At 46.6% G+C, this 26,088-nt stretch overlaps 1 protein-coding gene across 2 annotated transcripts in view; it reads right to left on the bottom strand.

Moving 5' to 3' along the window:
- The window catches only part of ATP8A2 (ATPase phospholipid transporting 8A2), a 653,147-nt gene that overhangs the window by 62,757 nt on the left and 564,302 nt on the right, over positions 1–26,088 (bottom strand). For both annotated transcript variants that reach the window (XM_050766819.1, XM_050766821.1), the window contains one exon: positions 292–380. In XM_050766819.1, coding sequence (XP_050622776.1) covers positions 292–380 — 89 coding nt within the window. The remainder of the gene's footprint in view (positions 1–291; positions 381–26,088) is intronic.

Below are 26,088 nucleotides of genomic sequence, written 5' to 3'. Positions count from 1 at the left end.
AACACCTGGGCTCGAGTGATCTTCCCACCTTGGCCTCCTGAGCAGCTGAGACTAGAGCTATGTGCCGCCATGCCCCGCCGATTTTCCTATTGTTATGGTTGTCTATATTTTCATATCAAGATGAAGCACACGTTAAACGAAAAAAACTTTTTTTCATTTCTGGCAGGTGGCAGGAGACCCCTTTCTCCCAAATTCCTGTCATTCTCATACCCTGTAGCAGGGCTCATGGGAAAGACAATTCTAGGGACAGAAAAGCCAGACGTGGGGTCCCCGCTTCACTTTTACACTTACGCTCTCCACGCCACATCTTCAATCAAACAGGCAGTAGGAACCAGAAATAATCCCAACCAGAAGTGTGCGGAGCTCAGGACCATAGTTGCCTGCAAGAAACAGAAGTGACAACTGCTTGAATACGCTCTCTTTCCAAAACAGCGCAACATAATTTAATCAAGGAAAATATTTCACGATACAAAAACAACAGATGGTGTTAAACGCAATGAGAGGTAACCCGTGCACTGGCAGGACCATTCAGGGGACGGAAGGGGCTTGCTCCTCTCTGCAGCCCTTTCTCCTCTCACTTTCCTTCTTCTAGTTTCACGTGTGTCCTTGCCTCTCTTTTATAAAGTGCTTCAAGCGCCTTCCAATCAGGATGCGGTCCCAAATCCTTCCTAAAGAGAGCTGTTGGAGCCACCAACACTGCTCCACTGAGGAGTAAACGGTGCCTCACTAGGCTCCTCCATTCACTCATCATCAGCTCCTTTTCTCTCAGTTTCTGTTCATTCACGGAGCCAGGACCCGTGTCCCTGGTACAAGGCAGGATGGTTCTCCCCACCCAGGAAAGGAAGATGAGTAAGTTATAGTCCTTGCCTTCAGGGGATTAAATACCCTCTGGCGCAATCTACATTACACAGGAGAATATGGCACCTATCACGAAAATATCCGATGGGGCTTCTGGGAAGAATTCTTAAAGATGACAGAGTATGAGATGTGCCTGGAAACATGAACAGGATTTCAGTAGCTAGAGGTGGGTAGATGGACAGAGATTCCAAGTGGAAGGATGAAGGACAGGGGAGAGCAGCAAGGAGTGTAGCTTTCATGACGTCTTTGTTCCTGGCACGCTGGTCAGGGATAGCCTGGGAGGGAACAGGTAGAGAGGGTTTTGGGGATCAGAGCTGCAGGGCCAAGTTAGATGTTAGGTGAGTTGAAAAGAGAACTTAGGGCAAAAGCAGAGGGAGGGAGGAGTTTACTCTGAACAGAGATGGGGGCCTGAGTAGGGCAGATGCCTTCAATTTTGGGGTTTTTTTTTTTTTTTTGAGACGGAGTCTTGCTGTCTCCCAGGCTGGAGTGCAGTGGTACGATCTTGGCTCACTGCAAGCTCTGCCCCCTGGGTTCACACCATTCTCCTGCCTCAGCCTCCCGAGTAGCTGGGAATATAGGCACCCGCCACCACGCCCAGCTAATTTTTTGTATTTTTAGTAGAGACGGGTTTTCACCGTGTTAGCCAGGATGGTCTCTATCTCCTGACCTCGTGATCCGCCTGCCTCGGCCTCCCAAAGTGCTGGGATTCCAGGCCTGAGTCCCCGCGCCCGGCCCAATTTTGGTTTTGAATGAGCAAAAGCCTGGAGCCTGCAGCTGGCTAGGAATTAGGAGGCTGGCCTACCAGGTGGGCCACCTGAGAAAGGGACTCGGGTTAGTGTGACAAACCCTTCGTGTTCACTGGATTTCTTTTCTGGAGGCCTCAACCATTTGGTCCTACTGGAATAGATGTTTCGCTAGAGCTCACTGCAAAGGAGAGTGAGACTTACAGAGGGAGGGAGAGCAGAGGGCCTGAGACACAATTAACCGCCTCTGGGACCCTCCACAGGGACTGGAAGGGTCTAAGAATCCCGGAGGCCTGGATTTATAGCTCCCTTTATGCAGTACAATGAGGGCAGGATTCACCCGACTCAAGCCTGGCACCCAAAAGTCTACCCACTCTTCGGTTTCCATCCTCTGCTCCAGCTGGACGGCCACACGCACTGCAGCCCTACTGCTCCCTCTTCCCTGCAGGGCTTCCCTGCCCAGCGTCTATTCTCACAGCATCCCCACCTGCTTCCCCTGATCCCGAGCACCCAGCTTCCCCATCTGGCCAAGGCCATGCCTAACCCCAGCCCTCCTGCCTCTGGGCCCCTTCACATAGGCCTGTTGGTGGTGGTTGGCATTTTATGACGATTAAACAAAAAAGCAGTGAGGTTTACAGGAAAAGAGTCCAAATCCAACCCTGGAATGGGAGGACTTGCTTTCCTTTTCAGACAACCAAGAGTACCAGCTTCTGACAGAAAAGTTTAAAACCTTAAAAATGTGTGAGTACATTTTGCCCCATCAATTACATCTCTCAGAATTCATCCTAGGTCTTCATCCTAAGGAAGGAAGGAAACATGCAAAGCAGCAAGTACAATGATATTCACAAGAGTGCTATTCTATCAAAGAAACCAGAAGTAGATGTCCCAGGAGAAGATCTATTAAATGTACCATGGCACTTACATACAATAGATTTCCATGCAAGCAATTAAAGTAATGTAGAATTATATTTGTTGACAGAGATGTTGTATTCTACTGCCACTAAGAAACATGGATTCTATGATAACATCTCATAGAGGACCTATCATGGCGGTTGTGGGAAAGGAAGCACCACTGGCCCAAGCTTCAAAATTAAACTTGAGGTGTCACCCCTAGAGGAGGTATGCCCACACGTACACGTCTTCATTACATCTTTATTACACATTTGTCAGTACATATCAATAGATACCATCATTTCTGTAGTCCTGTTTTGGTATTTCCTGACCTTTACAAAGACACTCCAGGACTTCAAAAACAGTGGGGTGTCCCAGGCCCTGATGGGCTTGAGAGTGCCTCCTTCAAGTGTGGGCAGGTGTACGTGCTCAGGAACAATGCACGGAACAGTACACGGAAACGAGGATCTGGGCGGCACAACTGGTGATTTGTATTGTCATATCTCTTTGTGTATCTCCATTTCCTGTTTCTTCTACAGAAAACATGTATGTTGGCAAAACTCAACTCTCTCGAAAGGGATTGGATCAGCCTGCTCCTTCCAGCTCCTGTTGTCCTGCCTCCAGGGTAAACAGGGTCTCCAGAGGCGACCTTGGGTTCTGCTCATGCTACAGATGCCCGAGGCGGTGCTTGGCCCCTGGAAGATGGACTCGTTCAAGCTGTACTTGTGTGGATACATGCAGGATCATTCACTATGTGGATTTATTTAAGAAATCAGTGATTTTATAATAAGGTATCATTTAAAATAGATTATAACTCAAATGTACCCTGTAAATATGTAAAATATTATGTATCAATAAGAAATAGATTATGAAACTCAGAACTTTAGTTGCTGAGGGAAAAAAGGAAAATGAATTTTGAATTCTCTTGTTGAAAATATGAAGTCTGTCCCAAACTAATAAAGATTACACGGAGACTTGAAAGTATTGTTCTGTTGCTGGTCTTCAAAACTGGGAGCTGTGACTGTGACACATATAACTAATTTTAAAGGTGTGTCTCAGAAAGGTTCCTACCATCCTAATTTTCATAGATGGACTGAGACCCAGAGTCCTGAAATCCTTCTAAGGTGATCTACTGACTACTTAGGTGCCATATGCCTAGGAACTCACTGCAGTCAATTACAGGAAAGTGAGGCTCAGGTGGGTAGAATTATTGATACATTAGGACCAAGCTGGTGAGAGCCAGACACAGGATTGGAGGCTTGTCTGACTGTAAAGCCAATGAGCTGTGCAGTACTGCCTAGGGTGAGACGAGGAGTATTAACAAGGGACACCCATGCACCTGTGGATCAGGAGTCGTGAATACATTAGCTTCAGCCACGCCACTCATCACGTGCACCCCAGTGCCCCAGGACCAGCTGTCCACCAATGTGGTGACAACTAGAAAACGTTATTTTTATTTTTATTATACTTTAAGGTCTGGGATACATGTGCAGAACACGTACAGGTTTGTTACATAGGTATACACGTGCCATGGTGGTTTGCTGCACCCATCAACCTGTCACCTACATTAGATATTTCTCCTAATGCTATTCCTCCCCTAGCCCCCCACCCTCCAACAGGCCCTGGTGTGTGATGTTCCCCTCCCTGTGTCCATGTGTTCTCATTGTTCAACTCTCACTTATGAGTGAGAACGTGCGGTGTTTGGTTTTCTGTTCCTGTGTTAGTTTGCTAACTAACCATCATTCCTGAGAATGACGGTTTCTAGCTTCATCCACATCCCTGCAAAGGACATGAAGTCATCCTTTTTTACGGCTGCATAGTATTCCATGGTTTATATATGCCACATTTTCTTTGTCCAGTCTATCACTGATGGGCATTTGGGTTGGTTCCAAGTCTTTGCTATTGTGAATAGTGCTGCAATGAACATATGTGTACATGTGTCTTTATAGCAGAATGATTTATAATCCTTTGGGTACACACCCAGGAATGGGATTGCTGGGTCATATGGTATTTCTGGTTCGAGATCCTTGAGGAATTTTCACACTGTCTTCCACAATGGCTGAACTCATTTACACTCCCACCAACAGTGTAAAAGCGTTCCTATTTCTCCACATCGTCTCCAGCATCTTTTGTTTCCTGACTTAATAATAATCATGATTCTAATTGGTGCCAAATGGTATCTCATTGTGGTTTTGACTTGCATTTCTCTAATGACCAGTGATGACAAGCTTTTTTTCATACGTTTGTTGGCCACATAGATGTCTTCTTTTGAGAATTGTTTGTTCATATCCTTCAGCCACTTTTTGATGGGGTTGTTTTTTTTCTTGTAAATTTAAGTTCCTTGTAGATACTGGATATTAGTCCTTTGTCAGATGGACAGATTGCAAAAATTTTCTCCCATTCTGTAGGTTGCCTGTTCACTCTGATGATAGTTTCTTTTGCTGATGCTCTTTAGTTTAATTAGATCCATTTGCCAATTTTGGCTTTTGTTGCCATTGCTTTTGGTGTTTTAGTCATAAAGTCTTTACCCATGTCTATGTCTTGAATGGCATTGCCTAGGTTTTCTTCTAGGATTTTTATGGTTTTAGGTCTTATGTTTAAGTCTTTAATCCACCTTAAGTTAATTTTTTTGTATAAGGTATGGGGAAGGGGTCCAGTTTCAGTTTTCTGCATATGGCTAGCCAGTTTTCCCAACACCATTTATTAAATAGGGATTCCTTTCCACATTGCTTGCTTTTGTCAGGTTTGTCAAAGATCAGACAGTTGTAGATGTGTGGCATTATTCCTGAGGCCTCTGTTCTGTTCCACTGGTCTATACATCTGTTTTGGTACCAGTACCATGCTGTTACGATTACTGTAGCCTTGTAGTATAGTTTGAATTCAGGTAGTGTGATGCCTCCAGCTTTGTTCTTTTTGCTTAGGATTGTCTTGGCTATGCGGGCTCTTTCTTGATTCCATATGAAATTTAAAGTAGTTTTTTCTAATTCTGTGAAGAAAGTCAATGGTAGCTTGATGGGGATAGCATTTAATCTATAAATTCTTTCTATTCATGAGCATGGAATGTTTTTCCATTTGTTTGTGTCCTCTCTTTTTTCCTGGAGCAGTGGTTTGTAGTTCTCCTTGAAGAGATCCTTCACATCCCTTGTAAGTTGTATTCCTAGGTATTTTATTCTCTTTCTAGCAGTTGTGAATGGGAGTTCACTCATGATTTGTCTGTTTGTCTGTTATTGGTGTATAGGAATGCTTGTGATTTTTGCACATTGATTTTGTATCCTGAGACTTTGCTGAAGTTGCTTATCAGCTTAAGGAGATTTTGGGCTGAGATGATGGGGTTTTCTAAATATGCAATCATGTCATGTGCAAACAGAGACGATTTGACTTCTTTTCTCTTCCTATTTGAATACTCTTTATTTCTTTCTCTTGCCTGATTGCCCTGGCCAGAACTTCCAATACTATGTTGAATAGGAGACAGGGCATCCTTGTCTTGTGCCGGTTTTCAAAGGGAATGCTTCCAACTTTTGCCCATTCAGTATGATATTGGCTGTGGGTTTGTCATAAATAGCTCTTATTGAGATACGTTCCATCAATACCTAGTTTACTGAGAGTTTTTAGTATGAGGGGGTGTTGAATTTTATTGAAGGTCTTTTCTGCATCTAGTGAGGTAATCATGTGGTTTTTGTCGTTGGTTCTGTTTATGTGATGGATTAAGCTTATTGATTTGTGTGTGTTGAACCAGCCTTGCATCTAGGGATGAAGCTGACTTGATCATGGTGGATAAGCTTTTTGATGTGCTGCTGCATTCAGTTTGCCAGTATTTTATTGAGGATTTTCGCACTGATGTTCATCAGGGATATTGGCCTGAAATTTTTTGTTTTGTTGTGTCTCCGCCAGGTTTTGGTATCAGGATGATGCTGGCCTCATAAAACGATTTAGGGAGGAGTCCCTCTTTTTCCATTGTTTGGAATAATTTCAGAAGGAATGGTACCAGCTCCTCTTTGTCCCTCTGGTAGAATTCGGCTGTGAATCCATCCAGCCCTGGGCTTTTTTTGGGTGGTAGGCTATTAACTACTGCCTCGATTTCAGAACTTGTTATTGGTCTATTCGGGGATTCAACTTCTTCTTGGTTTAGTCTTGGGAGGGTGTATGTGTCCAGGAATTTATCCATTTACTGTAGATTTTCTAGTTTATTTGCATAGAGGTGTTTACAGTATTCTCTGGTGGTAGTTTGTATTTCTGTGGTATCAGTGGTGACATCCCCTAGATCATTTTTTATTGTGTCTATTTGATTCTTCTCTCTTTTCTTCTTTAATAGTCTGGCTAGCAGTCTATCTATTTTGTTAATCTTTTCAAAAAACCAGGTCCTGGATTAATTGATTTTTTTGAAGGGTTTTTCATGTCTCTATTTCCTTTAGTTTTGCTCTGATCTTAGTTATTTCTTGTCTTCTCCTAGTGTTTGAATTTGTTTGCTTTTTCTTCTCTAGATCTTTTAATTGTGATGTTTGGGTGTCGATTTTGGATCTTTCCTGCTTTATGTTTTTCTCCAAACTGGTTATTCTAGTTAGCAATTTCTCTAACCTTTTTTCAAGGTTCTTAACTTCCTTGCATTGGGTTAGAACATGTACCTTTAGCTCGGAAGAGTTTGTTATTACCCACCTTCTGAAACATACTTCTGTCAATGTGTCAAACTCATTCTCTATCCAATTGTGTTCCCTTGCTGGTGAGGAGTTGTGATCCTTTGGAGGAGAAGAGGCATTCTGGTTTTTGGAATTTTCAGTCTTTTTGTGCTGGTTTTCCCTCATCTTTGTGGATTTATCTACCTTTGGTCTTCGATGTTGGTGACCTTCAGATGGGGTTTTTGAGTGGACATCTGTTTTGTTGATGTTGATGAAATTCCTGTTTGTTAGTTTTCCTTCTAATAGTCAGGTCCCTCTGCTGCAGGTCTGCTGGAGTTTGCTGGAGGTGTTTGCCTGGGTATCAACAGCAGAGGCTGCAGAACAGCAAAAATTGCTGCCTGTTCCTTCCTCTGGAAGCTTCATCCCAGAAGGATACCCACCAGATGCCAGTGAGAGCTCTCTTGTATGAGGTGTCTGTTGACCCCTGTTGAGAGGTGGAGTCTCCCAGTCAGGAGGCATAGTGGTCAGGAATCTACTTGAGGAGGCAGGTCCACTGGTCTGTTCAGAGCTGGCACGCAGGGATGTTTAAGTCTGCTGAAGCTGTGCTCACAGCTGCCCCTTCTCCCAGGTGCTCTGTCCCAGGGAGATGGAAGTTTTATCTATAAGCCCCTGACTGGGGCTGCTGCCTTTCTTTCAGAGATGCCCTGCCTAGAGAGGAGGAATCTAGAGAGGCAGTCTGGCTACAGTGGCTTTGCCAAGCTGTGGTGGGCTCCACCCAGTTCAAACTTCCGGCTGGCTTTGTTTACACTGTGAGGGGAAAACTGCCTACACAAGCCTAAGTAATGGCGGACGCCCTTCCCCCAACCAAGCTTGAGTGTCCCAGGTCAACTTCAGACTGCAGTTCCGGCAGGGAGAATTTCAAGCCAGTGGATCTCAGCTTGCTGAGCTCTGTGGGGGTGGGATCTGCTGAGCTAGACCACTTGGTTCTCTGGCTTCAGCCCCCTTTCCAGGGAAGTGAATGGTTCTGTCTGGCATTCCAGGTGCCACTGGGGTATGAACAAAAACTCCTGCAGCTAGCTCAGTGCAAAACGACCACAGATTTGCGCTTGAAACCCAGGGCCCTGGTGACATAGGCACCTGAGGAAATCTCCTGGTCTGTGGGTTGCAAAGGCCATAGGAAAAGCGTAGTATCTGGGCCGGAATGCACCGTTCCTTACAGCACGGTCCCTCACAGCCTCCCTTGGCTAGGGGAGGGAGTTCCTCAATCCCTTGTACTTCTCAGGTGAGGCAATGCCCCACCCTGCTTCTGCTCACCCTCTGTGGGCTGCACCCACCATCTAACCAGTCCCAATGGGATGAACCAGGTACCTCAGTTGGAAATGCAGAGACCACCCACCTTCTGTGTGAGCTCCCTGGGAGCTACAGACCGGAGCTGTTCCTATTTGACTGTCTTGCCTATTTCCTTTTTTTTTTTTTTTAAAGGCAGGAGTAACCAGAGCGACATAAGGTCAGTTTGTGTTCCCCAGTGTGGCATGGATTTGAAGAGATATAATAAAGGTGGAGCGGCAACAGCTCACCTGTGAGGAGAAGGAAGCTCAAACTTCTTCGTGCATCACTCTGTGCCAGGACTTCCCATAAAGCATCTTATTTAATCCCCCATCCCCATTTTACAGAAAATTTAAATCTGCACCTTCCCCACAGCACCTGCAGGCAGAAAGTTGAGTCCTCAAGATGCTGGTCGGCCCCTGCATGCTGCTCCCTCCCTAAGAGGAGGACAAGCTGCACTCTCTGCACCTGCACCTCTCTGGATGGAGCTTGTATTTGCACAACACTCACGGCAGAAGCCTCACTTCCATTTCACACCAGAAACACCGGCGCCAACTTCAAGTTGTAAGTAAAAGAAAATGAGAAGCACTTGTAAAGTTACAAGACAAAAAGAAACACAGGAGGGGAACAATTTTTCCAATCCATCCCCACTCAGCATCAACAACACAACAACGAAGAAAAGCAAAACCTATCAGGACAATCGGATTTGGAAGAATCCTTGCCGTTGCCATTGCCAACTTCTCTTCCCAGCCCTCCTTGCCCCTCAGTGTTGCCTCCTAAAATTTTGTTCCATTGAAACGTCAAGGGAGCCTCTCTGTATTGTTTTTGAGGTTTGGCTTTCTGAAAACCTTGGTTTTCACAAGTGTGCACGTCAAAAGTTAAATCTCCTTCTCTTGTGACTGTGAGCCTTTTTAGGAAGGGTGGCAATGTACATTCCAAACCTATTTGCTCAGGGTGGCTGTGCGGTGCTGACACAATGAAGAGCTGTGCACCCTCTAAAGGCCTGGCTGAGATGCAGGTGTGCTGAGCTCACCCATCATCTGCCGGGAAGGCAAACATCAGTGCAGGATGAATGAAATTGGCCCTAACTCTGCAAAGCAACAGAAAAGAAAATTGGCTAGGCGTGGTGGCTCATGCTGTAATTCCAACGCTTTGGGACACTGAGGCGAAGGACGGGTCAAGGTCAGGAGTTTGAGATCAACCAGGACAACATCGTGAGACCCTGTTTCTACAAAAAATAGAAATAGCTGGGTGTGGTAGTGTGCTTGTCGTCCCAGAAATTTGGGAGGCTAAGGTGGGGGGATCGCTTGGGCTCAGGAGTTCAAGGCTGAAGTGAGCTATGATTGTGCACTCCAGCTTAGGTGACAGAGTGAGACCATATCTGGGAGAAAAAAACCAGAAGAAAAAGAAAATACCATGGCCACACAAAGTGCTTAGTGAGCCCACACTAATTTGCCACAGGAGGGAGGAAGCAAATTCCAGGCTGAAATCTAGTTCCTCATTTCCCGAAATCATTCATGCCTACTCTCTCCCTGTACGAAATGCCTAGAGCTTGGTGTCAATTTTAAGCTTAATTTTACAGCAAACAGGGAAGGTATCTCAGTTCAATATATCGGTACATCCTCTGAAGATGATTCTACTAGCACTCACTTCAGAAGCCCTGTGTGAATGCAAAGGAACTCTCAGATAAACAATGAAGTGATCCTACAGCACCTGCATCCCTACTATAACTTAAAAACCACCCACACACCTGATCCCGATGTTTAAATAACAAGCCACTGGTATGTCTAGGACACCTGCACAAAGGAGATGTAAACCCACAGCTTCTGGCATGAAAATCTGCCAACTTAGCATCCCTGTCACCTACAACTGATGGCGGGAGAGATTGAGCAACCATCTAAAAATATCATTCCTACAAACTTAGTGTCATTAGAAACAAAAATAACGAACACACTTACTTTATCAGTGTTTTTTGTCACCAAGGCACAAGGGAATTTTATCAATGAACCTTGCTATTCCGAAACCACAAAAGTTAGTGGTGGTTCATTAACATAACATGGTAAGGGGTTCTCAAAAGCACCCCCAGTATGCTCTTACCAAGCATATTCACCCCCCAGGAGGACGAGGCAATGCTTTCTGGGGGTTATAATTTAAATATGCTAAAATGCACAGATCTTCAGCTATTAACACAACTGTCTACACCTGTCTAACTACCACCCTAAACAAAATAGAGAACATTCCCATTATCCCAGAAAGTCCTCCTGTGCCCTTTTCAGTCAATCTCCACCTTCAGTAGGCAGTTCCTGCCCTGCCTGCTGTCACTATAGCTAAGTTTTGCCTGTTCTCAAACTTCATATGAATGAAATGACAGAGTACAGTTCTGTTGAATCTGTCTTCTTTCACTCAACATGATGTCTCTGAGACGGGATCCGTGCTGTTGCATGTATCTGTAATTCATTCTTTTTAGTTTTGGAATCGTAGTCCATTGCACGAATAGATCACAATTTGTTTATCCAGTCTCTTGTTGATGGACATTTGGGTTATTTCCTATAATTAAGAATAAGGCTGCTATTTACAAGCTTCCACAAGTCTTTTTGTGTGTGTGGACATATGTTTCCAATTCTTTTGGGTCAACATCTGGGAGTGAGCTTGCTCAGTCATATGGGAAGAGTGTGATTAGCTTTATCAGACACAGCCAAAGAGTTTTCCAAAGTGGCTGTCTGAACAAAGCAAGTGCACGTGCATTCCGGTTGCTCCACATCCTCAGCAGCACTTGGTATGGTGTCTGTTTCCACTCCAGTGGCTCATGGGGGAAAGGGAGTGTGCATGAGGTGAGACGACTCTGGCAAACCTTCCCACCACCCTGTGAGCTATTCAGGACCGAAGCAACTGCTCTCCCCTGACTCACAGGATGGCCCAAGGTTACAAGCTCCAGAGAGGATACTGGTCTGGAGGCGGCAAGTTACCTCCACTGATTATTCACAGTCAGGTACAGATCCAACTCCCCCTTCTTCTCTTTCCCCACTTCTCGCTACCGCCCTTGCCCTTGACTAGTTAAACAAAATTAAAAAATAAATAAATAGATAAAGCTCCAGAAAGGAAACCCTGAAGAAAACAAGAACTCTGGCCTCCCTCTCCATTCAGGACGTACGGAATTGGGTGTGTTTGGTTTTTAATGGTGGTAACATTTAAACTCTTGCTCATTGTTAAATAAACAGGCAGGCAGTGAGGAGAAGACATGTCCCAATTTTCCCAAACAGAGTGTGAGGAAGGGGAGCGCTGTTACTGTTCTTTGCCTACTTATTTGAGAGAAAGGTGAAACCCTCGACTCCCTGAAATTATTAGCTGGTTTTTCTTTTTCAGGACAAATTATTGGCTGGTTTTTAATTTCCTATTTTTCTCCTTAGGACCCAATTTGAGAGACCAAAATGTTGGTTTAACCAAATAGCTATTTTACATCACCCAGAACGACCCCTGCCCTACTCGGCTGTCTCTTCCTGAAGCTGTTATCTGGATGGAAAGACAGGTGGTTCCTGGGCCATTCTCCACAGGGCTTGACGTGGGAAACCAGGCAGGGAAACAGCACATTGCCCCTGAGATACGCGACTTTTATTTCCAAGGTAAAAATGGGACAGGTTTAAAACGGGTACTGTGTGGTTTAAAAATAAGCAGTCTGAGCTGGGAGCAGTGGCTCACACCTGTAATCCCTGCACTTTGGGAGGCCAAGGAGGCAGGTGGGTCACCTGAGGTCAAGAGTTCGAGATCAGCCTGGCCAACATGGTGAAACCCTGTCCCTACTAAAAGTACAAAAATTAGCCAGGCGTGGTGGTGTGTCCCTATAGTCTCAGCCATTCGGGGGGCTGAGGCAGGAGAATCACTTGAACCTGGGAGGCGGAGGCGGCAGTGAGCTATAATCTTGCCACTGCACTCCAGCCTGGGTGACAGAGTGAGACTCTGTCTCAGAAAAAAAAAAAACAAAACAGGCAGTCTGTACTCTTTTACTTTCACGAACAACATAAATAAAGCAACATTCACTGAAGACACATGTGCAGTCTCTATCTTCCGTGTCTCAGGGGCAATTGTCCAGCTGGAGCCACAGGGGCTGGAGCCACGGGGGCTGGAGCCACGGGAAGGGCTGCAGAGGCACCTGGATGCCCAGCCTCAACCCTTGCTGGGGCTCTCCTCTGGCAAAGGTGAGACTGCAGCTTCCAGGAATTGTGCTGGGGGCCTGTGTGTCTCTGGCATCTTGTTTATATTGTGTGCTTATAGGCAATTTTAATAATCACTATTTCTAGATTGCAATCTTCCTGTGGTTATACAGAAAGCCAAGAGAGGCCCTGTGCAAAGTTATCCCGGTCCAGAAGAGAAAAACTGGATGCCTAACGATCGCCAAACCCCTGATAATTCAGACTATTAGGGTCAAGGTCAAAGCGCAGTATTTAGGACAGACATTGATAAAGACAGGGCAGATGGCCACCTCACCTTGTCACCATCTGAGCGGGGAGCCCTGAGATGGGTCCCCTCCCATCGGCAATGGCCCACTGGCCTCCGCAGGTGGAAGGTGCAGAGATGCAGGGACTAAAGCTGTTCTCCTGCCCCTGCAGAGCCCAGCCCTGGAACAGATGGATTCCATTTCATTTCATTCACTCACTGCTGGCTGCACTGCCTGAACACACACCCTCTGGCACTATCCATGAGTTACTCACGCTTCCCACAGCAGAGGGAGAGGGTACTTTGCTCACCCCTCCTCCCATAGAGGGGGATGAAGTCAGGAGCCTGGTGGAGGCACCACTGAGGAAGGGCTTCTGAAAGGACCAAAGACAGTGACCAGCAAGTGTTTCTTGCAAGGCCGAGGAGCTGAAGCTTCCAGGAGGGGCTGCACAGTCTTGAAAAGCATCATCTGTGTCCCCTCGGGCTGCCATAACAAACCACCACAGACCGGGTGACTTAAACCACAGATATGTATCTGCTTGAAGTCAAGGCTGGAAGTCTGCGATCAGGGAGCCAGCATGGTTGGATTCTGGCAAGCACCTCTTCCTGGCTTGCAGAGACCTCCCATCTCACTGTGTGCTCCTTTTTGTGCACGAATAGTGTGATCAAGCTCTCTGCTGTCCCTTAAAAGGGCGCTAATCCCAACACGAGGGCCCCACCCTCCTGACCACAGCTAACCCTAGTTATCTGCTCAAGTCCCCATGATCCAGCCATCACACTGGAGGTTAGGGCTGCAACTCTGGGATTTGAAGCAAGACACATTCAGTCCATAGCAAGCACAAGCAGGCTGCCAGGGCTCCAATCCCAGCTCTGCCATTGACTCATTACTTAACCACTGTGGCTCAGTTTTGTCCTCTGTAAAATGGGGAAAACATACTTTGTAGGGCTACTGTGAGGCTTAAGTGAATTACTAAGTGTAAAGTACTATAAAAGGTGCTTGGCACATGGTAAGTGCCATACATGTTATGTATAACTAACGATTTTTTACACTATTGATTATAACTACAATTCTTATTCAGACATCCTAGATGTGGCCAACGGTGATGTGTGATGATTCCTTAATGAGTTCTGAGGGGGAACTGGGTCCCAGGGAGTATGATCTGCTCCTGCTGTCAGAAGGGCTACCCACCACTCCTCTCAGAGAGGTGCAAGGGTTGAGCTGTGCTCCAGAAGTCCCAGATTATACTGGGAATAGGCTGCTGATTGGTGACAGACAGTAAGTGTTAATAGTGACACCGGTGCCAAGAGAAAGCTAAGTCTGTTTTTTATACCCAATACAAACATCAGCCCCTGGTGCCCAATGCCCATTGGCTGCCTTCTATTTTAATTAATTGGTGCAGGTGAACATCCCCTCATCGGGCAGTGGCAAGCATGATGTTCTCTTATCTGCTCTTATCTCCACAGAACACCACTGAAGATGCACTCAGATCTCGCTCTTTGATGATGAAGGATGTTCACCAATAATTCTGTGCCCAAATAGACGAGAAAAGAGGAGATGACTGCTCATGAAAAGTGCTGCCAAGTAGCTGCACATCAAAAGGCTGACCAGGTTGTCCGCCTGAGTCACGGCCCCAGGAAGAAGAGGGTGAGTCTCGGCCCAGGTTGTGCTCCAGAGCCTCAGCTGCTTCCACAGGGATGGGGAAGGAGTGAAGCTGCCTCCATCACACAGAGTGGAACTGCCCAGGCCACATGCTTATCTTTATCCTAGCCTTATCACTGAATGAAAGGGGACTTCTGAGCTGGAAGTCCTGGAGACCCTCTTGGCCTTGAGGCTTTTATAGAGACTCCCAGATGGCAGGAACCATACACTGAAGACACCTAGTTATTGTCACTGATGATGGTAAAGACTTCTCCCACCCCACAGTGGGCCTCACCGGTGCTAAAGGCAAACAGTAACCCACAGGGCCTCACAGGAGTGACGCCAGGAAGGACACGGTCCCCAGCCTCTATTTTCCTACTCGGAATTAATGAAGATATAGAGAATGGAAATCACATAACAGAAAGTGTATATGCGTGAACATACCCTGAATATGAGATATTTCATCTTACCGAAGAGTCCCTGTCAGTCACTCCTTTGGGCATTCAGAATACCCCTGAAAATGCCAATTGGACCCGGAAGACGCATGGATCCTAAATCAGATACTGTGTGGGCAGTTACGTCAAGCCACATGATCAACAAGACATATCCTCCTGGATCTTCAATCTCACCCAAAGATTTAGAAAACAGATCCTTTCATAATAAAACCAATAACATGGCTGGGCGCGGTGGCTCATGCCTGTAATCCCAGCACTCTGGGAGGCTGAGGTGGGTGGATCACCTGAGGTCAGAAGTTCAAGACCAGCCTGGCCAACATGGCGAAACCTCATCTCTACTAAAAATACAAAAACTGGCCGGGCCTGGGGGCGCATGGCTGTAATCCCAGCTACTTGGGAGGCTGAGGCAGGAGAATGGCTCCAACCCGGGAGGTGGAGGTTGCAGTGAGCCAAGATCACGCCACTGCACTCCAGCCTGGGTAACAGAGTGAGACTCTGTCTCAGAAAAACAAAACAAACCCACAAAAAACCAGTAACATTTTCACAATACATTTGAATAATTTATTTTTACCTAAAACTAGCATCTTTGAGTAAACATCATTTTTGAGATGTAATGCCACAGGATACATACTCAGACCTCCCAGGGTGTGCCCTCGCTCTCCTCTGTTAGAGGCCTTCCATGGGCGAGTTTGAGGAGAGTGGAATTAAGTCATGAGTGTGTATCTGGGTTGGAAAATAATTTATATCAGCTTGCAGAGGACACCCACTGGTGACCTGAGCAGGAGCTGAAGATGCTGGGGTGGACACGGAGGCCTTGAATTCCCCAACCTCGACCTACATCATGACTGTGTTCCCAGCCAGACTTCTGTTGCTCGTGGTCACTGCTGTGGCTAAGGCTGTTTTGCCTTCCATGTAGTGGATTTCCTGGGGCGCTTCTCAATCTGTATCTCAGATTTGAGATGTATGAGACAGACTCTCAGGAGGGGAGAGATGTCCCCTTGGGGACAGGGCCACTGGCCTCCTTGACCTCACTGAGTGGCAGGTCTCACAGGGACGGTCTCCGCAGTGGAGTAAGTTGGTGAATCGGGAGTGAGGACTCGGGATTCAGAGGGACCTGGGATGAAACTGTGCCTCTGAGCCTGAGACTGCGACACTCAAAAGGTTAATTAACGTCTCTGTGCCTCATTTTCCTCCTCTGTAAAATCAAGACTGCCTCACAGGGCTGTCCTGCCTAGCCTGGTCAGCCGCGCTCCCACTCTCACACGATCCTTTCACCAGAACCCCGAGAGGTCGTGGAATGAAACCCTTCAAACTAAGTATATATTTCTTCCTTCCACAAATTCTACTCCTCCCTGGCCCCAAACATCTGTACAGTGCCTTGTGCTGATCTTGAAGCAGCTCTGACTGTAAAATGACTTAGCTGGAGCCAATGAGCTCAGTGGCTGGAACACGGTACCAGGCGTCTGAGCCCCTGCCAGCTGGCCGCGATCCATCCCTCAGGCAGCCTTCCCGGAGCAGAAAAATCCGGGGACCCCTTGATGAGACATTTTCTCCAATGTTTTCTTTAATTCTGACAACTGCAACTGAAATTTAGCAGCAGCTTCTCGCCCCCCCAGGGATTCTTCTCTCTCTCTCTCTCACTATTACACTTTTTACTGCCCCTCCACACCGAAGTTCATGGTTGTGTTTTTTTTTTTTTTTTTTTTTTAAATAGAAAAACGTTCTTGGGGGAGAAAAGACTTGAATTAATAAAGATTTTATGATAACCCAATGAAAATTGTGAAAAATGTCGATCCCAAGTACCGAATTCAGAAATGAAAATAAGGCTTTCTAATTTTAATGTCGATTTCTTTTTTTCATGAAAAGAATAATGTTACATCCACCACTAATGTGACTTCCTTCTGCCAGCAGTTTTTGAGAACTTATTATGTGTCAACCTGTTGGTTACTCCTGAGACACACAAAGATGAAGAGAACACACTCCCACGGACCTCATCAATAAGCATCCACGCATTTAACAGAATGAGGTGCATACTGCAGGCTAGCGGTTCCCGCACATACACACCCACTGCTGGGGGCACAGGCAGATTCACCAGCACACCTTGCAATCATTCCGACTTCCAATAAGGGGTATCCCAAATCATAAACATGTATATTTTTTGCCTAAAACCAACCCTCACTTCCTCCCCCGTCCCTAGTATTTCCTATTTTCATCAATGACACACTGGCCTCGGGCATAAGTGAGAGGCAGGTCTTGGTTTCAGGCTCCACTCTCTTCTGTCAAACCCTTCTTTTCCGGGTATGTCCACATACATTATTTCAAAAACCCTTGTAGGGGAGATGTTAATTATTCCCATTTTACAGCTAAAGGAAATAAGGCTCAGGAGTTGAATGGAGAGTCCAAGGTCACACAGTAAGAGACCAGTTCAGGATTTGAATCCAGGTCTCTCCAAATCAAGACAGTACCCGTCCCATGGTGTCAGAGATACGTATTTTTTAAATATTTTTTTATTAGTGATAGACTCTCGTGATGTTGCCCAGGCTGGAGGGGCAGTGGCTATTCACAGTTGTGAGCCCACCACTGATCAGCACAGTAGTTTTGACCTGTTCTGTTTCTGACCTGGGCTTGTTCGTCACTCCTTAGGCAACCTGGTGGTCTCCTGCTTCCAGGAGGTCACCATATCGATGCCGAATTAGTGCAGATACACTATCGGCACGACACACTACAGAACTCCTGGGCTCAAGAAATCCTTCTACAGGCCTGGATTCTTTTCTTTTTGAGACGAATGTCACACAGGCTGGAGTGCAGTGGCGCGATCTTGGCTCACTGCAACTTCTACCTCCTGGCTTCGAGCGATTCTCCTGCCTCAGCTTACTGAGTAGCTGGGATTACAGGCATATGCCACCACGTCTGGCTAATTTTTGTAGTTTTAGTAGAGATGGGGTTTCACCACGTTGGCCAGGCTAGTCTCGAACTCCTGACCTCAGGTGATCCGCTCACCTAGGCCTCCCAAAGTGTTGGGATTATGGGCGTGAGCCACCCGCCCAGCCCTTACAGGCCTATATGCTTAACAGATAATGGCTTTACTAATATTTTCTATATCATGATTTGTTAGCATTTAAATAACTTTCATTTTAATCGATTGCAAGCCTTTAAATTTGTCTAGTCCAGCTTCAATTTTTAGCCCAGTAATCCTAGTCTGACTTTACCATACATAAGTTAATTCTTTTACTATATTTCTGACCCCTGTCTTTTTCTATTTGGCTTAAAATGTAACAGTTTAAAACGATAAACATAATAACTGGACTGTTTCCAGAGGATTTCTCTATTCCTCCAGCACACTGCAGTTGTGCTAACTGAGCAAGCAGTCATGCATCATTACACAAGAAAGCAAAACTGCTACGTCTTGGTGCTCAGTGAATAAGCAACATGCAGCTTATCCATGAATAGAAGGCTGGGAGTCTAAACAGGCAGCCAGGTTTGATTGGATTTCATGGTTCCTCACTATTCCTTAGTAGTACAAGTCCTGTTAAGGTTGGGACCTATGAAACGAAAATAACAATCTTCAAATCATACCAGAGGAGATCGACAGGTTACAAAACACAGATGCATATTGCTTAACAATAGAGATACATTTTGGGAAATGCATAGTTAGGTGAGTGCGTCATCGTTGTGGGAGCATCCTGGAGTGTACTGACACAAACCTAGATGGGACTGCACACTAGACATCTCAGCTACCTGTTACAGCCCATTGTTTGTACACTACAAGCCTGTACAGCATGTTCCTGTACTGAATTTTGTAGGCAACTGTAACGCAACGCTAAGTATCTGTGCATCTGAACATATAAAAGGTACAGTATAAATATGGCATTATCATCTTAGGGGCCCACCCTTGTCATATGTGTGGGTCACGTGTGGTCCGCTGTTGACTGAAACATTGTTACACGGTGCATGACTAGAATCATTTTTATAAAAGGGAAGTAATTTGAGTGAGGAGAGGAAGCCTCCAGTTGACAGCGTAGCAGTTCTCCAAGGATTTCAAGCTTGCAACTGCTGAACTATCCTGGAGGTATTATTATTGTTCTGAGAATCTCCAGAGAGAGGACGCTTCTCCAGATGGCCCACCCTGGATCATCTCAGATGCTCCCTGGGTTCAAACGCTGGAGGCACATGATCTCGTTCCTCTAATGGAACACACAGAGCAGCTCCTGCTCAGACCCTTCCCTTCTGTGCAATGCCCAAGACTCTCAGCAGGGACATGAAAAACCTCACTGGACAATGCTTGAAATCTAGTAAATGCCCTGTCCACGGACAGGGGAGGGAGCTCTGGCAAAAAGGCAACACTACTCATCCCGATGGAAAACATCAGGATCTACTTTGTACCCCAGGCAGATGTTACTTCCAGGTACAGCACAGAACTCACAGTGAAAAGCATTGAACATTTTTCTTAGAAGAAAACATAGCAGAATATCTTTATGACCTTGATTAGCTTTTGGAGAACATACAAACAGCAGAAGCCATGAAAGAAAATCAATAAGCTTGCCTACATTAACAATGGAAAACTTTCGTACTAAAAGACACCTATCAACAAAGTTAAAGAAAAGCCACAGACCGAGAAGTGTGCAATGCGCATTCCATTCCAGGTTATGCCCTCTTGGGAAATTCATCCTTGTCCACAGACAGACACGTTCAGGAGTGTTCACTATAGCATTTCTGGCAATTGCAGGTGAAAAAAAGGAAACTCAAATGTTTATCAATGGGAGAATTAAAAAAATGTTGGCATATTTATATAATGAAAAACAGCATTAAAAGGAATGTTCTACAATTATATCACTACGATAAACTTCAAAAACAGTTGTTTTTTGTTTTTGTTTTTAAAACCCAGTGTTGAGGAAGAGTACATATAAGACAATCTATTTAAAGTTTCAAAGCCCTGCATGTTTAGCACTGTGCTGTGTATCGTTAATATTTTCTATAGGTTTATGCACGCAGAATACATGCATGAAAATAGCCAACAGTAATGACAGTACTTCTATCTCAGGGGGACTGAGACTGGGAGGACAGCGGAGGAGACTCATATAATGTGGTCAGTATTTTATTTATTTTCAAAAAGATACGAAGCAAATGGCATGTTAATATTTGAACAGGCCATTTAACTCCTGGGCTTTTGTCTCGTTGTGCAAAATTTGTCACACTTTTGATACATTCCACTCTACTCTGGTGCTTGGTGTGAGGCCTGAGATGCCGGTTTAAAGAATGGACACAGGCATGAAGTCACCACAGTTGGATTCAGTGTGTGCTGCTGCCAGAACTGCAGGGGGAACAAGAGGGACGGTTGTTGTCCTCAAGCAGCAGTTGGTCAGGATGGGACGGGTGAGGAGATACTTGTAGGGCAAAGCAGAGTCACACGGGTTCTGGAAGAGATGCCTGTGTGGGGTTCACTGAGGATCCATTTCAGTGCAGGTAGGAAGAGCACCACAGCCAGAAAAGCGCCAGGCACCTGCCTCCTACAGAGGTGCTTCCTGCAGGAGAACAGTGTGCTTGGGTTGAGGGCACACATGGCGGGGGGAAGCCTGTGAGGAAGGAGGGCTGCTGAACTGAGGAGCTCAGATTTCCTTCAGGACACAACAGAAAGCCAGGGGATCACTTCAAACAGGGAACAGTCACCAAGGCGCCAGCTATGAGAGCAACTGAAGTGCAGACAGGATCTGGGAGGCACAGGAGGAGGTCCCTGAAGTAGCGGAGGGGACAAGTCAAGCCAGAGCCAGGTGGGAGGGGGAAGCAGGAGCAGTACTCGGGGGAGGTGGAACTAGCGGCTCTGAGGCTCCGTGGATCTCCCTCCCTGAGGGAGTCAGAAAGTTCTTGATCTGGAGAGAGGCTGAGGAACTGTGGGTGTGCAGTGCTCCACAAAGATGGATCCATGTGGCCGGAGGAGGGCGGCTGTGACAATGAGGAAAGAGCCACGTGGACTTCGCACACCATGGCACGTTCCCAGCCCTCTCTGTGAATCAGCTCAGCTCACCCTCCTGACAGCCCACGTTGCTGCTGCTTCCCCTCTCACACATGAGGTCACTCAGGCATGATGGGTCAAGCCACTTGGCCAGAGTCGTGGCAGAGCCAGCATCCAACAAGACCTTGGAACCCAAGCTCTCAGCCTCTCTGAGGCCAGGCTAGTCCTCTGTGGGACAGGGCCGCCTGCATCTGCTGATGAGTGAACCCGTAGAGACTCATGTGATCACAGAGGAAAGGAGGACACGGTGGCCAGAGGCTTGTGGCCAGAACCCGGGTGACAGCTATGCTAGGAGGTGGAGGAATAAGAGCAGCCAGCCCTCCATGAAGTCCTCGTCAGTGGCAGCTGTGCTGTGAAGGTGAAGGAAATTCTGGGAGGATGGTGAGGGAGGGGAAGAGGGGGCGGCAATATCACAAGTCAGTGTGGAGGAAAGGCCGGTGGGGACTGGCCAGAGGACAGGAAGGCAGCAGGAAGTGGACAGGAGGGAGAAAGTCTTGAAATGTAAAACCTCAAGAAGGAAAGTGGTGCAGGGAGGCCCTGGGGTGAGGAGAGGAACGGCTTCGGGAGTGAAGTTGAAAGCGGCAGCTCTGAAGGCCAAAGCCAGGTCTTAACTTGGAGATGGGAGGCACCAGCATCAGCAGAGGACTCTGGGAAGAGGCTTCCCCGGTGGAAGGAGCCTCACTCTGTGGTGAGCGGAAGGTGGAGTCAAGTTCGGCGTGAAAAGCAGAGGAGTCCAGCCCTTGGAAGCTGCTGCGACAGGCACGGGAAGTCAGCAAAGCAGAGCCCACCCGCCAGTGCCACTAGAGGACTGGGGGCAGGATCCACAGCCCTTCACGTTCCCGAGGACTGGGGGCAGGATCCACAGCCCTTCACATTCCCGAGGACTGAGGGCAGGATCCACAGCCCTTCAGGTTCCCGAGGACTGAGGGCAGGATCCACAACCCTTCACGTTCCCGAGGACTGAGGGCAGGATCCACAACCCTTCACGTTCCCGAGGACTGGGGGCAGGATCCACAGCCCTTCACATTCCCGAGGACTGAGGGCAGGATCCACAGCCTTTCACATTCCCGAGGACTGAGGGCAGGATCCACAGCCTTTCACATTCCCGAGGACTGAGGGCAGGATCCACAGCCCTTCACGTTCCCGAGGACTGAGGGCAGGATCCACAGCCTTTCACATTCCCGAGGACTGAGGGCAGGATCCACAGCCCTTCACGTTCCCGAGGACTGAGGGCAGGATCCACAGCCTTTCACATTCCCGAGGACTGAGGGCAGGATCCACAGCCCTTCACGTTCCCGAGGACTGAGGGCAGGATCCACAGCCCTTCACGTTCCCGAGGACTGGGGGCAGGATCCACAACCCCCCACATTCCCGAGGACTGAGGGCAGGATCCACAGCCTTTCACATTCCCGAGGACTGAGGGCAGGATCCACAGCCCTTCACGTTCCCGAGGACTGAGGGCAGGATCCACAGCCCTTCACGTTCCCGAGGACTGAGGGCAGGATCCACAGCCTTTCACGTTTCCCCAAATGCGGAGCAGCCTGAACGCACAGAGCCAAGTGGAAGGTGGGGACGACAGAGCAGAAACCCAGAACCAAGAAGGGCAGGGGAGTGAAGGACGAGAAGAAATGTCCCACCTACATAAGTGGTTTTGGAGCCCTGTTGGAAGAAGAAAGGCGAAGCCTGGGAGAACTGGTAGGAGTGGATGCCAACTGCAAGGCTGAGGGGCTGGCAATCGCAGTGAAGGTGAAGAGGTTTCACTGGGGATGGTGGCAGGTGGCAGCAGAACCAGGGATGGCTGTGAGTCGGGGAATCAGATGCTAAGATCGCGAGGATGACACAGATTCCAAGTGACGGAAGGGCAGCCCTGCCAAGGGATGGGAACGAATTGTGGACGGGGACCTCCCAGGAGCCAGGGAAGTCAAGAGAGTATGAAGACATGGTAACAGAGGAGTCTCCATGTTGGCACAAACGTCCCCAATGTGGCAAAAGTCAGGAGGGAGAGTGGAAAACCACCATGTTGCTGTGATGAGGAAAGGTGGAAGATGCTAGAAGCAGACACAGGAACCAGAAGAGAGGCCTGAGCAATGACTGAGGGAGGCTGTGGACTCCTCCATCCCCGTCCTGCGCCCCAAGTGAGAGATGTGTTGGAACGCACACCATGTAAGTTGACTAAAACATTAACCAAAACGGGCAAAGAAATAACCAGATCCATAGTCTGGAAGCTTTAAAAGAAAGGACTGCCTCTTAGCACCTGGAATGAGCGCTCCAAGACAAAGGGGTATGCAGAGAGGAAAGACAGTATGATTTGGAGGCAAAAAATCGGGGTAAAAGGAGTACGCTGGTAAAGAGAGAGTAGTTCCCATGAGGCAATCAAAGGAAAGGAGAAGGCCCAGTGTGGTGGCTCACACCTGTAATCCCAGCACTTTGGGAGGCCAAGGCGGGTGGATCACCTGAGGCCAGGAGTTCAAGACCAGCCTGGCCAACATGGCAAAACCCTGTCTCTACTGAAAATACAAAAATTAGCTGAGTGTGGTGGTGCATGCCTGCAATGCCAGCTACTAAGGAGGCTGAGGCAAGAGAATCGCTTGAACCGGGCAGGCAGAGGTTGCTGTGAGCCAAGATCGCACTATTGCACTCCAGCCTGGGGGACAGAGTGAGACTTCATCTCAAAAAAAAAAAAAAAAAAAAAAAAAAAAAAAAAAAAGGAACAGAAAGGAAAGGAGAAGGGAGGAAGGAGCAGGGATGATAGAAATCCAATGCATTGTCTCTGGAACGTGTTGCAGACGTCCTTCCATCTACCCATGACACTCACAACTTCCTTACAATTGTCAAGAAACAGGCGTCTCTAGCCCCTCTAGAGAACACTTTTTGAATCAAAGCCTGTCTCCCTGCTTGCTCTATTCCAAGGTGGACGAGCAGCTTGGGCCTGGAGGCTCCTGGGCGACCCATGAAAGGCGCTGGCAATCCATTCGGTGTCCTATTAGCACCTTTGTTCCCTTTACAACCATAATTCAGGTGAAACAAACACACACATGCATGTTTAGGCGTGAAAGTTAACACCACAGACGGTAATGTGAAATACTACATATGTGCAATGGGGTTAATTTACAGTTACTGTGGGATCCATAACTTTGTAATTTCCTGGCTTTGGTCTGTATAGTTTTTTAGACTTCAATGTTTTATTAACTTTTTCTTTAAACTAGCTATCTGACTTTTGGCTGGTATTCCCCGTCGTATTCTCCTGCATATTTCCAAGCTGAGTATCATGCTGTAAAAGTCTGTCCGCTTCCTCTCATCTCTTTCAGTCCATCTGTATTTTCTATGTTTAACCTCCTGGGTCTTCACCTTTTCTGGCTCTGTAAATTTAATTAATGTACTTTGACTTTTTTTTTTTTTTACCAAGTCACTGTTGAAAATTTACATAAAACAGATTCAGTTTTGCTCATCGTACCCTAATGGAAACACTTCAGCTACATTTCCCGTTCCAATATATTTCAATTTATCTTTTCAATACAGTTTTCCTAGTTTCAGAATTCTTAGACGTGAGCAAACAGGAATACTTTTGACTGATTCTTCTATGGAGAACTTCCTACGTTTATGGCATTTTCCCTTCTTAAAACTGGATTAATATGTAAATAATATTTGATATCATATACTCTTGATAAACATCAACCAGACCTTTCCTATGTCTTTTTGTTTTTTTTTTTTTTTTTTTTTTGAGACAGAGTCTCACACTGTCAGCCAGTCTGGAGTGCAATGGTGCCATCTCAGCTCACTGCAAGCTCTGCCTCCTGAGTTCACGCCATTCTCCTGCCTCAGCCTCCAGAGTAGCTGAAACTAGAGGCGCCCGCCACCACACCTGGCTAATTTTTTGTATTTTTAGTAGAGACAGGGCTTCACCGTGTTAGTAAGGATGGTCTCCATCTCTTGACCTTGTGATCCGCCAGCCTCGGCCTCCCAAAGTGCTGGGATTACAGGTGTGAGCCACCGCACCCGGCCGTCTTTGTCCCTTTTAATTGTTAAAGGCCCCAAGGTATTTCTTTTGCTTATACAGAACTGTCTTCTTATATTTCTCCATTAATTTTGGAGAATAGAAGATGTTTTCAGAGCAAGAAAAGCAAAGGACAATAATTAGCCTTTTCTTTCATTTTCCAAAAACACAACCAATGAGGTTACTTTCGGCTGCTGTTCAAAAAAGAAAAAAGAAAAAAAAAAAAGAAAGAAAACAAAGACAAAGCAAAGAAAATGAAAAGCCACACAAGTTGAATGAAGGACTTCTATGATTGCACTTGAGATTTTGCTTCACAGAATATTTACTGCAATGGTACATTTTGTTTTCCCTTATAGTTTTACTTGCGTTTTTGTACGGCATTTGATGCCAATGACATACAGCTGCATGTGTCCTTGATCCCCTTTTCTTTAAAAAATATTAATCAATTATTGTCAGTTGCTTTGTTCTCCTTATTACCAACTTGCTTTCTCCTCAGATGAAACATTTCTATACTTATCCCAGAAAAAGACTCATATACAGCTATGAGGAGTGCCAAGCTTAGGTTCACTAAGTCTACAGAGTGACTTGGAGACACTGAAGGAAACAAGTAGCCACCTCTGGTGAGCTTTCTGTTGCTTCCATAAGCGGAGGGCTGTAGGTGGGTGGTTCAGCAGAGGGTAAAACCCCGTCACAGCCCACAGAGTTCCAGGCCTCAGACCTCTGACAGCATCTCGGACAGTGAGCTGAGGTGTAGACAATACCATCAGTGGAGCAGCTTGACAAAGAAACTCCAGGACAACCAGAGCAGACCAGCAAGAAAGGGTCCTGTGTTGTACTGGGGAAAACTGGGCCCAACCTTAAAAGAGTTTTCCCAGGGTGGCAGTCAGCCTTCCCCCGCTCTGCAAACTGCAAACTGTCTTCCGATGCTTCGTCATGGAATTAATCAGAGGATTCTACTCAGATGAGTATGTGCCATGATCCTCCTAATGAACTCCTAGATTAGAAGTCAGATGAAAATTTGTGGGATTGGGATTATTTCCCTTTCTCATTCAGCCTGACTTGAAGATGATTTATTATTTTTCTTTCAATTAAGGGATACCTGGAAAACATTTGTTTTGCGCCCTGATA

This window comes from Macaca thibetana, chromosome 17 (genome assembly GCF_024542745.1).
Source record: "Macaca thibetana thibetana isolate TM-01 chromosome 17, ASM2454274v1, whole genome shotgun sequence".
Classification (NCBI taxonomy): domain Eukaryota; kingdom Metazoa; phylum Chordata; class Mammalia; order Primates; family Cercopithecidae; genus Macaca; species Macaca thibetana.
Note: the sequence above shows the minus strand (reverse complement) of the source record. Positions and strands in the feature narration are given on the sequence as shown.